Raw genomic sequence first — 17,132 nt, 5'->3', positions numbered from 1 at the left:
GATATACTAAACTGAATCACATCTGGTTTAGTAACAGTAGCTGCATTACAAGCCTTATCCTTGTGTAAAACGGCTTCTGTTTAGATACACCAGTGTATCTGGGTTACTTAAAGGAGATCATAGATGGTTCCCTAATGTCTCAGTCCCAATTTCACATCTTGTTCCTGCAGCTACATAATTGTGTAGGACTTGGGAGCAGGCTATGCATTCTTCATGTCTGCAGCTGTGGGGTGTTATATATATTTTAAATGAGTGTTTGTTTACATGGAAAAAGTAATGTTAGTACAGTGTTAAGGAGACTACATGGAAATCAAATGGCTTTAATGAGATGGATAGTGCTGCTGTTTACACCTCTTCCCTTTTTAATGATTTCCTGCCCTGGGGTATTAAGGGGTTTATATAGTTAGTACAATAGCTTCCGTCATTGCCTGGAGCCCCAACTGCTCTAATCTCTACAGGTTGCTTTATGCTTTTGGTTTTGTCTTCCTGTGTGTTCACTAACCCCCCAACTTTGGAGTTGTCCACTAATTTGATCCTGGGTGAATTCACCTCAAAGAAATACCTGACATAGAAGGCATGAAGCAGTTGCACAGGATGCGGAGAAGTGCTTGTTTTTTTGAGTTTGGTTGGGTTAAAAAGCTGTTGGAAATCCTAAAACAGTCCTGGTTGGGCTACACTTGCTTGCAGACTGACTGACAGCTGTTTTGCCAGTGATGAAAGCAGCCATGTAGGCCACCTGGACCACGCCACAGACCACAGTTTGAGAACTACAATGATATACAGAGGCAATCCTAATTCCATACTAAATTATTTTTTAACAATGCAATCTCTGTGCTGATTATTGTACACACCAGAAAGGAGACAAATAAGGAGATGTGGTGTGCATTGTGTGCAAGGAGAAAGAGTTATTCCTGTGAAGTATTTACCATTTCCCCACTCCACTGCTCATGGTCAGGAGAGAAGTTTATTCTCCGGGCTGGTCTACACTACAGTGGGGGTGGAGGGTGTTGATCTAAGTTACACAACTTCAGTTACGTGAATAACATAGCTGAAGTCGACGTACTTAAAACTACTTACTGCAGTGTATCAACGAGGGATGCTCTCCCATCGATTTCCCTTGCGCTTCTCGTTGAGGTGGAGTACCAGAGTCGATGCTAGAGCGATCGGCGGTTGATTTATCACATCTATACTAGACACGATAAATCGATCCCTGCTGAATCGATCACTGCCCGTCGATCCAGCCGGTAGTGTACACAAGCCCTCAGTCTACTGGATGAAGGGTATAGAACATCAGTTCAATTTGGGCAAGAAGGATGGTTTGCTACTGCTACCTGTGGAGTTGCTGTTATGTCTGTCTTCTCTGATGAAATCTCCAATAGAATATCCCTCTCTAAAGCACAGCATAGTGTTCATTAGTTTCTGCCTACTAAAAATAGTTATGGCATTCCCTTCTGATCCAAAACGCAGGTCTGTGTAGGTTCAGAGCTCAGCCTCTTTCTTTGGTTTGGATTTATTAACAAACTTCAGCCCTAGCTTTCTCCCTAGGCATGGTTGTTCCTAGGGTTCCCTCTTTAGGACTGCTCAGCCTCAGGATTTGTCTACATGGAGACACTGAAGAAAATTAATCTGAATTAAATAAGTCCAAATTTACATTTAAAAAGTTAGGTCAACCAGTGGGTGTGAAAAATCAACATCCCTGAGTTAAACTGGCCTAACCCCGGTGTCAACAGCCGTAGCCAATGGTAGCTAGGTCAGCAGAATAATTTTTCCAACTCACAAGGAGGTGCATTAACTACAGTGACAGTAGAACCTCTCCTGTCACGGTAGTGAGGGTCTACACTGAAGGCCTACAGCTGTGCAGCTAATGAGGACGTAGTTTACGAGTGTGAATTTGAAGTGGATTAGTTAAACCGCATTAAACCCCTGTGTGGACACTCTCAAATCTCACAGCCTTCTGCTCCAAGTCCAAAGTGCATTTCTGTGAACTGTCTTCTCTAAAGGCTTGTCCATACAGAGACTTAGTGCATGGTAATCTGGGGTGTAAATATACAGCACATCAGCTTGTTGTGCCCTAGTTGATTGAGTGGACCCTGCTGCCATGCACTAGAAGTTCCCTAGTGCGTTTTGATCTATTGCTGTAGCATGGCCAGCAAGCTGATCCCCAGTAGATGTATACCACAGCTTGCTGGGCTCTAAGTCTTTGTAAAGACAAGCCCTAATGTAAATACATAGTGTGTATATTTAAGCAATACCAAAAAACCCTACCAAAACAAGACCCTCCACTGCACTCTTCTTGGAGAGAGGATGAGAGAACAAATGTGACAGATAATATTCACATTGCTTAAAGCATTACTGGAAGATGCTCAGATACTGCAGCCATGAGCCCTGTATAAGTCAGTCTCCTCTCTAATCTGCAGTGCATATGCCAAATTCATCCCCATGGCTTCAGGAAGTGCAATATCTAATCACCTGTGCCTTCAGGAATAGTTGCACTGGAGAGAGGTATTCACCCATCTTCTGGCAGTTCAGCTAGGAGGGAACAGCTTTATTTTATATGTAGGAGTCCAAAGGTTCTCAATCAGCACATTTCCAGACTCTGCTGGCCACTTCTTCAGTAATAGGCAGATTGCACAATGGTATCCCCATTTCTGCTCACTAGGTTGCACTGGTTTCTGTGGGAGTAGCCCTTGGAATGAATCAGGTCCCATATGTTTTATTGTGTAGTGGGACGTAAGCATGGGAGTATATTCAATAAAGATCTGTAGCACTGAACCTAAGTGTTGTACCAATGCTGTTCTACCCAAACCATCCCCTGACCTTCCCATCTAGTTCCCTATAAAGCCTGATGGTGACTTGGTGCCAGGAAAGAAAAACGGGAGAGAGGCCTCAGTCTGGGAGCTGATAGAGGCAAGTGTAGCAGAGGCTAATGAAGGAAGGAGGATGTGGTGAATGAGATCAATTCTGATCAAGTACTCCTGTTCTTCTTTTTGCGGATACAGACTAACACGGCTGTTACTCTGAAAAGAGATCAATTCTGAACCTCAAAGTGAGATGAGGAAATTAGCTACACGGTGTGTGTTTCCATATGAAAAGCCGAGAGAAGAAAGAAAAGGTGTAAATTGGTCTATTCACCCCTTATAGAAGTTGGCGACAGCACAAACCAGTTTGGCTGGATTAGTGTTTTAATTAAAACCAAAAAACCAAAAAGCTACCATTCATTCATAAGCAAACTTCTGATGCAAGTGTTGCTCTGTGTGGGAAGAGAAACATAAGAGCAAAAGCTAGGAATGTACAGGAAAGGTCACTACAGTACATAATATCCTGGAAGGGTGAGGAGGAGGCCTAATTGGAAGAGAGAGTAGCTTTTTTGACTCCTGAATCGCCTTAGGGTTTTTCCCAATTAACAACACTTGGTTGTAGATGTACTGGAAGTTGAAGCCAGATTAGATACAGACGTTCTCTGCTTCGTAGCTCTCTTGAGGGGCAAGAAAGTTATGATGAAATAAACCGAAATAGTCTCATGAAGCATCATGAGTGTTTTTTAAAAGACAAGTAACACTGTTGCTTGAACAAAACAACTTGTTACAGAAAGTTCTCAATTTCTAGAAATGTCCCATGAGGCTACTGGAACTATACACATGTGCACGTGCTTATGTTGGGGAGCAGTAGGTAGGAAAGACCAATGTTGTTCTCACCTTCACTCTTAGTAGTTTCATGATCTGTTTGGCTACCATCCTGCAAGCATATGACACAGTCGTTTGCGAAGTCACTGGACTGGACATATGTCTGCACTGCAGCTGGAGGTGTAACTTCCAGCAGGGGTAGCTGTGTACACACTAGCTTTGATCAAGCTGATGCACTAAAAGCAGCAATGTAACCACAGTGGCGTGCGTGGTGACTCAGGTTAGCTGGCTGAGTACAATCCCATTCGAGATCCTAGGTATGTACTTGGGCGGCTAGGCTACGCTGCTATTTATAGTGTGCTAGCTCAGTCAAAGCTAGTGCATATACTTCTACCCAGCCTGGAAATTACACCTATAGCTGCCCTGTAGACATACCCTGGTTATGATGTCAGTAGTAGCCTGGTGCTGACACTCTTCAGGAAACTGTAGGATCTCTCTCACGAGAAAAGCAAACTAAATTTGAAAGAAAGGAGATACACTGGTGTAACGGTACTGTGGCATTAATACTTAAACAGCCTCTATGGAGCCACTAATATTGATATTTAATAAATCTTGGAATAATAGGCAAATCCCAGGGGACTAGAAAGAGCTAATGTTCCAGTATTTTAAAAGTGGTGACCCAGGTAACTATGGACAGTTAGCTTGACATTGATCTGAGTTAAAATCATGGAAAGCCTGACTATGCTAACCGTCATTTAATTCTTTAATACCAATCAACATGTTTTTATGGAAAATAGCTCTTGTCACACAAACTTGATAGTATTTTTTTCATGTGATTACAAGTTTGGTTGATAAAGTAACTGTGTTGACATAATATACTTAGACACCTGTACGGCATTTGATTTTTTTTTTTTTTTTTTTTTTAAATTAGCAGCATACAAAATGAATGCAGCAAATAGTAAATGGATTAAAATGTGGCTAATTAATAGATCTCAAAAAGCAATTATAAGTGAGAAATCATTGTCCAGGGTTTTGTAGCGGTGTCTCACAATATTTTCATCAATGGTATGAACTAAAACAAAATCATTACTAGTTAAGTTTTCAGATGATACAAAAACTGGTGGAGTGGTAGTGATAAGGACAGGTGATCTGGATTGCATGATAAACTGCAATCATTTAAACAACATGCATTTTAATACAGCTAAATGCAAGGTCATACCTCTAGGAACCAAGAATCTAGGTTGTGCTTGTAGGATGAGGGACTGTATTTTGGAAAACAGTAATTCAGGGGACTTCTGGGCCACAGTGGATAATCAACTGTTCATGAGCTCGTAGTGTGCTCTGGTGGCTAAGAGGACAAATGCAGTCCTTGGATGTGTTAGCAGGGAAATATTGAACCGAAGTTGGGAGGTGCTAGTATCACTGTATATAGAATTAGTGAGACTACTACTGGAAAACTGACTGGTTCTGGTGTTCATGCTGTAAAAAGGCTGTTGACAAATTCCAGCCTCTCAGCAAGGGCTTGTGTCTGGCTGCCAAGTAGCCATGAAAAACCTACCCTCAGGATACCGCACACACTCTGTGGCCAGAGTCAGGCTGGGCTACAGAGCTTCGGTCGACTGCAGGGCACAGATGAATGGGCAGGATTTGGACTTGGCCTATTGATTGTACTGTTAGATTTCCCTGCTGGTATTGCCATCTTTTCTTCCCACCCCAATTAAAAATCTGGCTGCTGTCTAGCTAGCAAATAATATGCAAACACCTGTGTGCCAGATGTGTACAGCTGTGAGCCTGTTACTGCTGATCCATTCTCAGAGCCTCAAGCCAGCCCACAAGACAATTATCCTCCCCCCCCCCCTTCTTTTTATCCACCTCCCTGTTCTCCTTTTATAACCTTTCTTCTGTTTTTTTTCTCCTCCTTCCTGCTTTTATTCTGGTGCTGAAAGCTGCTGAAATAGGACTTGGTTAGTGATTTTCAGGTAATAAGTCTGAGTACCCAAAGCAATGGAGCACTTTTTGGGGTGCAAAGTGGGCTTATTTGCTCACAAGTCTTTGAAGGCTACCCATGAGTAAGCCACAGCTTAGACTATCTGTATTAAAATATGTATGTTGTGCAGATCTTACCAGTATACGTCACTTAGAAAAATGATGCTGGAAACTATTAGGATGTGCAGTGTGTCTTTGTTTAAATTTACATGTTGCAGCACAGGCGGTGTTAGGATTTTAGAGTTTTCTCTGAGAAGAATGAGTTTGAGGCCCCCATATAATTCCCATTTCCAGTTTGTACTTTTGGGGCCTAAGTCTTCCCAACATACAAGAAACTGCCATTGACTTCCTGCAAAGGGAGAATGGAGTCCCCAGTGCAAAGTAGAGGTAGGAGTTATGTCTGGTGGGGAGGTGGGGGGTGGGAGGGTGCGGAGGGACAGGAATAGAGTTGGTGGAGAGTCACTGAAGAGGGTGGAAGTGGAGAGACCAGAGGAACAGAGAACAAGGGTTGTATTACAGGCCAGGGTCAATGAGCCACCAGCCCTTCAAGGAGGCAGTGTGGAGTCTGACTGAAAGCAGCATATTGTAAAAGCCCTTTTTTCTCTTTCCCCAAGTCTCCTACTTCTGGCCCCCCTACTGGGATCCCTTACTTTGCTCTCTCCTTCTCCTCAGCCTCTCTTTCCCCTTTATGAAGGAGGCCCAGGGAAGGGCTGAAGGAAGGGAAAATCTTAGTGGAGAAAGGGGGAGTTCCTCAGCTGGGGGAAAGGATAATGGGGATTCCTAAGGGAGGGGGCAGTTCCTTTGTGGGGGATGAGAGAAGTAGGGGGAGAGGGGAGTTTCCTTTGCGCAGAAGACAGGAGAAGGAAGTGGTTTGGTCATTTGTGGGGGGGGAAGGAGGAAGCATGGGGAGCAGCAGGAAAGGGGAGGACCACCTGTGTGTTATACCACCCTCATGCCTGTATAACTTGTTTTTGTTTGCCCGTGTTCCTCATGACTGGAGGGTGTGGACAGATCCTTCTCCTTCAGAGTGTTCAAATAAATCAGCCCCTTGCTTAGGAAAAACAGCTGATTTGTATACAACAGCAACTTGCTCAGCGTGATGATGGAATGCTACTAATTTCTAGTCACTGGGTTAAAGTCTGCAGTCCTTATTCGCATAAACCTCCCATTAGGGTGACCCAATTTTATAGGGACGGTCCTAATTTTAGGGTCTTTTTCTTATATAGGCTCCTATTACCCCCAGCCCCCCACCCCCTGTCCTGATTTTTCACACTTGCTGTCTGGTCACCCTACCTCCCATTGACTTGAATTTATTTTTGATCCCCTGTTGTTTCAACAGAAGCACTGCCATTTCAGCGGTCGTGAGCTCCTATTTTTCCAACAGCCAGGCAATGGACTGCTGAAAGCAGCAAGTCTCAGAGACCATTCAGTTTTAGGAGGCCGCGTGTGTTCAGGTCGGGGTGCTGAGTCATTTGGAAACAGGGCGGGGAACTCAAATGACACCTCTATGCCCCCTTGCTTGGGCTAAAACTTTGAAAGGTCTCAATTCTGCCTTCTTCCTGTTCTACTCCTCTCATGGTACTGCTCTGCTACCCACCCAATAAAGGAGAACTAACAATTTAAAATGCCTTGTTCAACAATTTTAAGTAACAGTTAACTTTCAAATGCCTGAACAGCAAATGTAACTTTTCTTGTCTGCATAGTAAACACTGGCATTTTTATCTGTTTGAATAATCCAAGTGGTGCTTTCCGTACCTTCTTGGTTGCAAAGATTTGAACTGCTTCCTGCTGAAGGTCCACAGTCTGGGCCAGCTCATGCTCTATTGAGATGGTTGCAAGGCCGACCATCCTCTCCTGTGTCATTGTGGAGTGTAGATGTGTTTTTATTAACTTCAGCTTGGAGAAGCTGCGTTCTCCACTGGCAACTGTTACAGGAAGTGTTAGAAGTATGCGCAGAGCAACAAAAGCATTTGGAAAGAGGGTGGTCATCTTATTTGTGCACATATATTCCAGAAGAGCCTTTGGAGTTGATCCTGCTGAAATGTATTTTGAAAGGGCTTTCAGTTCATCACCTAAATCACTCACATCAATATCATGCATGTCAACACTGTCTCTAGTGCCCTGCATTGCTGGTATAGGTGGTCTTCAGGTATAGTGAGGAGTTTTAGAATATCATACAACATCCCAAATATACTGCTGTGTTCCTTGACCTGCATGACACGTTCTTCAACTGACTGTATTGCACAATCTAGCACCTGGTTAAAGAATCAACTTTTGAATTGTTTGGGGTCTCTTATGAGATTATCCTGTGCCTTGTAATCAAAATGTAGTCTTCTTCGGTGACTCTTGTATTATTGAATGGGTGGGAAGATAGCTTCAGTGTGAAGTTCCTCTATCAACTTCTGTGCACTCTTCAGAACGTTTTGAAATCCCTCATCTAACCAGTAAGACCGTAGGTATGACTTTCTTTGTACAGTTGCTCCATTGCTCCAGATATATCAAGGTCAACACCTTGGAGTCTCTTGCTTACAACATTTATTTCAAACAGTATGTCATGCCACAACACTAAGCCACACAGAATTTGAAGTTATGTATGTTTCTGGTGATTCCATTTCCCTCTGCCGCTGTTCTCCCACAAACAGTTCCCATCATAGCATTATCCTCCATAAAGGCAACTATGCATCATCTATCTTCCCAATTTGGTGTTTGATAGGCTTCATTGCCTCCACTCGACTTTCCCATCGTGTGGCACTCAGTGGTTTCAGTGTCAGAGAGGATGTTCCCAGATGTTGCTTCAAAATTTGCCGTCGATGCAGAGAAAAATACATAGATGTTTTGAATTACATTAAAAAATTCAGCAGCCTCACTAGAAGCTGATGCTGCATCACTGACCAAGTTCAATGAATGAGAACTGCATAGGACAAAAAAAGTTTGATGGTTTAACTCTTGGATCTCTGTCTGCACTCCTCTGTTCTTTCCTCTCATGTTGGCACCATTATGATAGCCCTGACCTCTCATGTCAGCTATCGCAATTCCTGTATCTTCCAGCTTTTTAAGAAGCACATTTGTCATGCTCTCTGACAGTCACCATTGCTGGGGCATTTTCACTAGGCTCTGTTGTTGTTACAAAACGCATCATCAAAGTCATTTGTTCCCTATGGCTGATGTCAGGTGTGCAGTCCAGAGTAACAGAGTAATATCTTGCTGACTTCAGAACTGCCACGATCTTCTGTTTGACTATTGTTGCCAGTAACTGTATGATCTCATTTTTAATTTGTTTTTCCAAGGTAGTGGTGTGTGTACATTTCTTGGGTGGTGACTCTTCTTAGATGCTCCTGGAGTACAGCATCAAACTCAGCCATCAACTCCACAATTTTAAGGAAGTTTCCATTGTTTGGCACATACAGCTGATCTGAAGTGCCACACCATGCTAGGTTTTGGGTAGCAAGCATTCTCATAATGGCAATGAGCCTTTTCAGAACATTTTGCCAGTAAATAGACTCTGATGCAATCTTCTCTTGATGCTGATCATCTATGGTGGCCTTTAACCATAGTGTCATCTCAAGCTCTTTCCACCTATGGAATGCTCTCTGATGATTTGCTGCCTTCTCATGGCATGCCAGATTTCTAGCCAGATTTTTCCAGTCCTTTGTTCCTGTAGAACCCAAGGTGGCTGGAACATTAGACTGGAAGAGTTTGCAACAAAAACAGTATGCAGCATTCTGGGTTTTTGAGTATATAAGCCATGGCCTCTCCACTTTGTCACCGTTGGGGATTTCACACCAGTAATGTGTTGGATGGAAACTTCTATTTTCATCGTCTTTGGGGAACATGAAGTTTTTCACTTGCTGTGGCCCATGCAGTACAAGGAAGTCCCTCAGGCTACTGCTCAAATGGGTCCACAGTCCTGGATCATCTAGACCAGGGGTAGGCAACCTATGGCACGTGTGCCAAAGGTGGCAAATGAGCTGATTTTCATTGGCACTCTCACTGCCTGGGTCCTGGCCACCGGTCTGGGGGGCTCTGCGTTTTAATTTAATTTTAAATGAAGTTTCTTAAACATTTTAAAAACCTTATTTACTTTACATACAACAATAGTTCAGTTGTTATATATTATAGATTTATAGAAAGAGACCTTCTAAAAATATTAAAATGTATTACTGGCACACAAAACCTTAAATTAGAGTGAATAAATGAAGACTCAGCACACCACTTCTGAAAGGTTGCCAACCCCTGATCTAGACTTAAGGAACTAAACTTAGCAGCAGCAGTTTCTTGCGCCTCCACCACACTCTTCTCTGATCTACACTTTTCTTCAGGAATGTGCATGGTTACATCCATTTGAGATGGAGATATGGATGCTGCAGTAGCTGCCGGGTCACCTGCACTCTGACTAACTGGAAGATCAGGCATCTCCTCACCACTCGCATCCTCACTGGGGCCGGAAGGCTCGCCGTGAACATTTATGTCTATGTATCTCAGGAGAGCTCCTTCCTGCTTAGATAGGAAAGCTTCCTTTGCTTTCTTTCTTTTTCTGAATGCTTCCCCAGAGGGGTGTGTTTTTCTTTCACTCATGACTGCTGTTCTGTGCCAGCTATAGTGGCTCTCAACACTCAATTGAAGGGGACAAATAAGCAGGCTGGTAGCAGGGCCTGAGTGAGGGAAGATATCAGCATCTTAAGGGCCTAGCTGGCTCCTACTACTTCAGTTGACTGCCTGTTCTCCTCAAGTGAGTTCAGGGAAGCAGCAGGAAACAGGAAGCTCCCTGAGAAGCTGGTGTTAATCATTCCAGGCTCCCTGGGGTGCTAGAGAGGTACATAAGAGGCTTCTCCTCCTCTCCCTGCAGCTCCTGCTGCTTTCTGTTATTCCATTTCACCTTTTCTCCTGCCTGCCTGTTAGGTCTCTTGTGCCCTCCTTCCTCCAGCACAGCATTCCACCATCTCTGTGCATCTAGAGCAGAGAAAATACATATACACCAGCAGCAGACAACATTTTCTATACTCTGGGTCCTAGTGGCGCCCCCCCATAGTCTGGCACCTGAGGCAGCTGTCTCAGTTCGCCTCATGGTAGAGGCCAGCCCTGTATCCCAGATGTGTCGGGAATGTGAATTTGTAAGTACTTTTTAGTCGAAGGAAAAACACATTGCATTTACCTTCACACAAGAAAAGAGAGCAGAGGAGTTTAAGAAGTAAACAGAAACCAGCCACTTGGCTAGTGGGACAGTGCTTGGAGTGTATTTATACAATGGTGAAAAACATGTTTTTTTTTTTTTTTTTTTTTTTTAAATCCGGGAAAGGGCCTCCCTTCCCACCAATGTTTCTTAATTAGTTCTCTTACCCCCTGCTTGGAGGAGAGAGTCTGGAAACCACACTTTTTCCTGGACAGAGTTGTGTATCCCTTGATCTTTGTTCTCCGTCCCCTCATCCATCACCTTGTATGATTGATCACATACCAGCAGCCATTGCTGCTTGTACCTTTTTAAAAATAGAAGCTCTATGTGGAACTTTGTGAGTGACTCCAAGCAGGAGATGGCCCCCACCATCCAGCTGCCTCACTGACTCTTAATTCCTCTTCACCACTCTTTCTGACAGGCTAATAGTATCTTCTATAAATTAGTGTCAAAGAATACAACTGGATAAGAGAGACACTAGGTCCATTGGAGAATGGAGTCTTCTTCAGTAGAGTAGATTAAACCCATATTTGGCTGAATTTAAGGAATAACTGTAGAAGTCTTACAATTAGGGACAGCATTTCAAAGTTAGATGTGCACAGTCACTCACATACTTTTCATATGTGTGCAAAAATCTGGTACGCATAGCCGGTATTTCCACATACCTATGGTCCAGTAGGTACCTAATTGGGCATGTGCATGTGCAAATATATGATTTGTGTCCATCATTCTCTCCTTATTTGCATGACCCACACCTATGTAGCATCTGAGCTCCAAGCAAATATAGGTGTGCAACTGGGCATACTTTATGTTGAAATCTATCCTTTAAGTTCCCTTTTATAAGATTAGGGAGATGTGCACCAACCCAGTTGGGAGGAAGCAGGGATTTTTTTCTGGCTTTGAGCTGCCATTTTAGTGATGAGATTGAAGTTCCGCCCAGAGGGGTGTAGCTAGCCTGTGTAAATACTATAGTTTGCCCCAAACAGCATGTTATGGGGTGCTTTTTAGAGGTAAGCAGCATGCTTTGCTAATGGGGAATGACCACAGCTGTCTCCCTTTCTTTCTGTGATGAGATAGCTACAGTGATGTCAGCTAGAAAACAGGAATGTTCTCACGTAGAGTGAGTCCAGGAGTCAAAGCTTCAGGTATTGCTCAACTGCTCAGAATGGGGGGATGGAGGGAGTCCCTTAAGTGAGAGTCTGAGACATAAAAGGAAAGTACTTTCCCTGATCCTCAACATTCAAAGCGAACACAAGTATCTTCCTGCAACCAGGGCAGACATAAACCCACATTGTACTGTGTGAGTATTAATATTGCCAGTGCAGTGTGTTCAAGTAAAGCCACAACAGATGTGTGCTCTACCGAGGAGATCATAGGGATGCAGGTGCACATAAATATGAAGTACTGAGCGTGTGGATGATGGGTTAGCACAGTGAACGCAGATATATTAGTATCACTTCAGTACTTAGCGGTGTTGGTCAGGGACCAGGGCGCCGTAGTGCTAGATGCTGTCCAAAAAGCTTATAATTCACTGGCCAGGGTTCAAATCCTGGCTCTGCAATCTCTTTGGACAAATTTTAATCTCTCTGTGCCTCGATTTTTCATGTATAAAATGAGGATAATAATCCTTACTTTACCCCACTCTGTTTTGTCTTGTCCATTTGGATGATGGGTTGTGGGCTCAGTTGGGGCCTCAAGGCATCAATATAATACAAATAACAGGTATTGTGTAACATAAACAGGATGGGACAAAGGAGGGGAAGGTAACAGTAATAAGAGCATGTTTTCCATAAGCTGACAGTGTGCACAGTTTAGATCACCGCTTGCCTAGTTGTTATCAGTTTACTCACTTGAATTGCAGTTTTCATTGTGACTGATCTCCTGACGCCTTCAGACTCCTTAAGCGTCTTTGCCTGTTTAGTGTCAACTAGGTCCCCACGCTACAATGCTGTTTATACTGGGGATGGGTGAACCAATTTTGCTGCAATAAAAGCCATCCTGAACCTTTGCCCTGAACTCAAACAAAGTCCTTTTTGTGATTCAAAAAAGGAAAGGTGAATCTTTTGTGATATTTCAGTTTTGGAGCTCTGAACTCTTGTGTTCCAGACAGGACTCGGAACAAGTGCCAAACGCCCTGGTATTTCTAGCCCTACCTGAAAGCTCTCAAGCAAACCTGTTGTCATGAGATTTAGTGCTGTTTTGCAGACCCCAACAGTTCTGATGATATGGATAGCCTTTCGTGCTCCTGCTGCTTCTTGCAGTGAACATGAACTTGTTTTGAGGTTCATCCATCCCTAGTTAATACACTGGCAAGGACCAGTTACTTGCTGATTATTAAAATAACCAGCATTCCCCCATGGAACTCCTGCAGATTACTTACTGATAGAATGCTGAAGCCACAGTTGTCATGCGGCTGTTTCTCTGCAATCTTAAGTGTTTGCATGGGTGTCTCACTGAGAATGGAGATTTAACGTCCTCCATGTCAAAGGCAGTAAAGGGTCCATCGGCCCAGTCAGACTTTCCTTCCCTGGCCCAACATTGCAACAGATCTGCCAATGCAGAAGAACAGAAATTAGTCAAGACTAATATTTTTAAGCCAGCATGCACTTAGAAGTCACATTATGAGAACAGACTTTAGTCCGCCCAAATCTGATTAATGTTTGGGGTATTAGTTTGCCTAGTGACACATTTTTCTAGCACCTGTACGTCTTTTGTTTTTGTTATATTGTTTTTTATATATTTCGCGTCCTGAAACCAATGCAGAGCTATCCAATGGCCTCTTGTCAGAATGGCAAGACCATACATAAGGATCAAAAATCCAAAGTTGAGCCCATCTTCCTAGTTTCTCCTCAGGAAGAAGAAAGATCTTCCTTTCTCACTCTGTTTATTATATCAGAATGATCTGATGTTTGTTTTTACACTGAGATGAAGCTGAAGTCATTGACACTCAGTATCTCTTAAAGCCGCTGTGCTACTTGAATATTATTTATATCTTTCTAACACTTGCTTACTTTAGAAATGACCTTACAGTATTTCCTTGGAATACTTACTATAGTGTCTGGGAATTTCCATGCGGTACTGCTGCTGGATCTGAGCACTGTATGTAATTACTCTGGGTTCCAGCCCAGTTGCCTAAGGGGTGGTTAACTTTCAAAGAACAATAACCAGCTCTGTGGCACTAGCTAGAGGAAGGTAGAACTGTCAGGGTGTTTCCCTGATGCATATCAAGCAAATTAGAAATAAGAACAAGATCTTAATCTTGCTACATAGAGAGCTTTTCTCAAGCACTGTGGTGAAAGTACAGTTTCTCTTTCTGCATTACCTGGATGTAAATGAAGGGGGTGAAAACCTCCTATATTGCTGCTGAAATGGATACGCTAGTTTACTTGCTCTGCAGCCATAGCTATGGTGGGCATTCTGTGGGATGGAAAATAAAATTTGACAACTGTGCTTCCCCATTTTCCCCTGATTCTTCATGGCAGTGTGACGAGTGGGGAGCTGCTGTACAACACAGTTCTTGTCTTCTGACACACTTTGATGCTCTGACCCCTTTGTGCACTGAATAGAAGTGACCAGCCTGAGGCTTGATCAGATCTCAGCCCCCTGTTGTTTCCCCATCAGTTTATATGACTCTCTTGGGCTTCTGCTGCTAGAACTGCTCTTTTTGCTGCTGTGCATAAAAAGGCACCATGATTTATGAATCAATTAATCACTGCATGCTGAGGAGCTCTTCACGGTAGTTAAACAGAGAAAATAAAATGCTTGAGTATATAATAAAGACAGATTGTAATTAATATGACCCTCCCACTTATGAACCCTTCCCTCCATGCCTTATACTCTCCACTTCTCCTTTCCCACTGTGTGCATACTAGCCTGCCTTGGTTTGCATCCCTTGAGTTTTGTTTAAAAAAAAAAAAATTGTGAAACTGTTTTCCTGGTTTTCACCCAGCTCTTTTAGCTGTCAAAGACCAAATACTGACCTCTAGATAGACTGTGAACCTTATCAGCCGTTTGACTTCAGTGGAGTTAGGTTCTATGTCACCTGTGTAACTGAGAGCAGATTTCATTCAAGCCAGCAGTGGGGTAGAGCAGGTTAATTCATTCTCTCTGCCATGCACTGAGGTTTGTGATGGAATAAAGAATGTTTAAATACATTTGCCTTTTCTCTGTATTTGAAGTAAAAGAGAAGGTTCCTCCTGAACACATCCTAGTTTCTAATTTTCGTTTAACTCTTCTGCTGGCATATGTTCACTGTATCAAATAGCCTTTGTTTGCTTTTTAAGCTTATCTCATAAATTGCCTTTTGAAATGCACAATCCTCAGCAGAAATGTTTCATTGCAATGATCCTGGTTAAACATTCTCCTTCCCCTTTCCCCCCCCCTCTGCTTGGCTTTCAGGACCCAGCTTTCTCTTCGGTGATCCACGACAAACTCCAAGTTCCCAACACCATTCGGAAGGCATGGAACGAGAGGGACAACAGATGCGATGTTTGTGCTACCCACCTGAACCAGCTGAAGCAGGAGGCCATTCAGATGGTGCTGACGCTTGAGCAGGCTGCCAACACCGAACAGTATGATGCCTCACCAGGCTCTCCCCCACCCCTCTCCAATATTCCCACCTTAGTGGGTTCCCGACATATGGGCAGCTTGCAGCCCAGAGACTGGGCATACATGCCCACTTCCTACACTACTGCTAATTACACAGGCTTTGTGGCCAACAAGCACAGTGGGAAGCCCAACAGCCTGGGGATCGTCAATGGGTTGGAGAAGAAAAATGGTTCCCCTGGACACCAGGCCAAGGTCAGCCTACAAATGGCTACCAGCCCCAGCAATGGCAACATCCTAAACTCTGTAGCTATCCAGGCTCATCAGTACCTTGACGGCACCTGGTCCTTGTCGAGAACAAATGGGGTCACCCTGTATCCGTACCAGGTAAGTGGCTTAAAAATGTTTGTTTAAACACTTTAATAATCTTAATCATATTAACATCTCTTTCCCAGCCTCACAGTGTGGGAACGATCCTACAAAAATGTACTTCTGCTTTAAAAATGTGGGTATTCCCATTGAGTATGCATGGTATTAAGCACTATGAGCCAGATTTTCCACAGCGACTGAAGATGCAGCTAGGCACCTAATCTGCTTGGGTGCTTTTGAAAATCCCATGAGATGCCGAACTCCCCTCTTTTGGAAATTCTACTAGGTATCTATCTCCATGTTTAGGCCCCTAAATATGTCTGAAAATCTGGCCCTGAGCTCAGTAATAAGCATTTGCAGGGTAAGTCTCTCTGTTGCTATTTTAATACTTATCAGCTATGAGAGTAGTTACTATTATGGTAAGAAAAAATAAGTGAATGAGGAGCATTGAGACATCAGTTTTATCACACATAGAAAAGAGCTGGGTCAAAAAATAAGAGTGTATTTAAAATTATTTTAGCTGGAAAATATATGTGACTTTAGTTTCCTGAATCACATCTGGAGATGTCAATATGTGATATGGACTATGCAGTTTGATCTAAGAAAAAACTAGACCTGAGCAAAGAGTGGATAAAAAAATGTGAATTATTGTTTGAATAGGAAAAGTAATTTCAATTTGACTGTGTTCCCAACTTTTCGCCTTCATTTTCTATGAGCATTTGGATGGTTGAGTTTTAGTGCGGTGAACAACAACAATAGTACGCTCATAGGCATAGAATTATATGGGCCTGTAGTGCCTGTGCTCCACCAACATTTAGGAATGTGGGCCTGGCTCCACCAATGTTTGGGCTTACCGCACTTTGGGGGACCCTGCGCTTCAGGGGTCCAGGGCAGCCTGGGCAGCTAGCGGAGGGCCTGGAGCCAGCAGCAGCAAGCAACCCAGCCCCAGCCTGCCCTACTCCACTCTGCCCAGCCCCGCTGGCTCCCAGCGTCGCTTGGGGGAGGGGTCAGAAGCTGAAAAGGGGCGGGGCCGGCACCTTGGAGGAAGGGGTGGAATGGGGGCAGAGCAGGAGCGGGCCGGGATCGGGTCACTCACTGCTGTCGGCGTCAGACCCCCCACTAATCCTCCAGGCTGCCCTGGACCCCACGTCCCCCTGAAGCATGGGGCCTGGGGTGTTTACCCTGGTCCATCCTATGGACAGGACGTCTCTGGGTCCAGGGCGGCCTGGAGGATTAGCGGGGGGCCTGGCGCCAGCAGCAGCAAACGACTTGGCCCCAGCCCATCCCTGCTCCACCCCCATTCCACCCTTTCCCCCAAGTCCCCACGCCGCCTTTTTCCGGCTTCTGCCCCCTCCCCCAAGTGATGCTGGGAGCCGGTGGAGCGGGACAGGCTGGGGCCAGGTCGCTCGCTGCTGCCAGCGCCAGGCCCCCCCAAATCT

At 44.1% G+C, this 17,132-nt stretch overlaps 1 protein-coding gene across 1 annotated transcript in view; it reads left to right on the top strand.

The window, feature by feature from the left end:
* Window positions 1-17,132, top strand: part of KIF26B (kinesin family member 26B) — a 421,406-nt gene that overhangs the window by 124,149 nt on the left and 280,125 nt on the right. Inside the window, exon 3 of the mRNA XM_054023876.1 lies at window positions 15,178-15,711. Within this exon, the coding sequence (XP_053879851.1) occupies window positions 15,178-15,711 (534 nt within the window). The remainder of the gene's footprint in view (window positions 1-15,177; window positions 15,712-17,132) is intronic.

This window comes from Malaclemys terrapin, chromosome 3 (assembly GCF_027887155.1).
Source record: "Malaclemys terrapin pileata isolate rMalTer1 chromosome 3, rMalTer1.hap1, whole genome shotgun sequence".
Classification (NCBI taxonomy): domain Eukaryota; kingdom Metazoa; phylum Chordata; order Testudines; family Emydidae; genus Malaclemys; species Malaclemys terrapin.
This window is presented reverse-complemented; position numbering and strand designations above follow the sequence as displayed.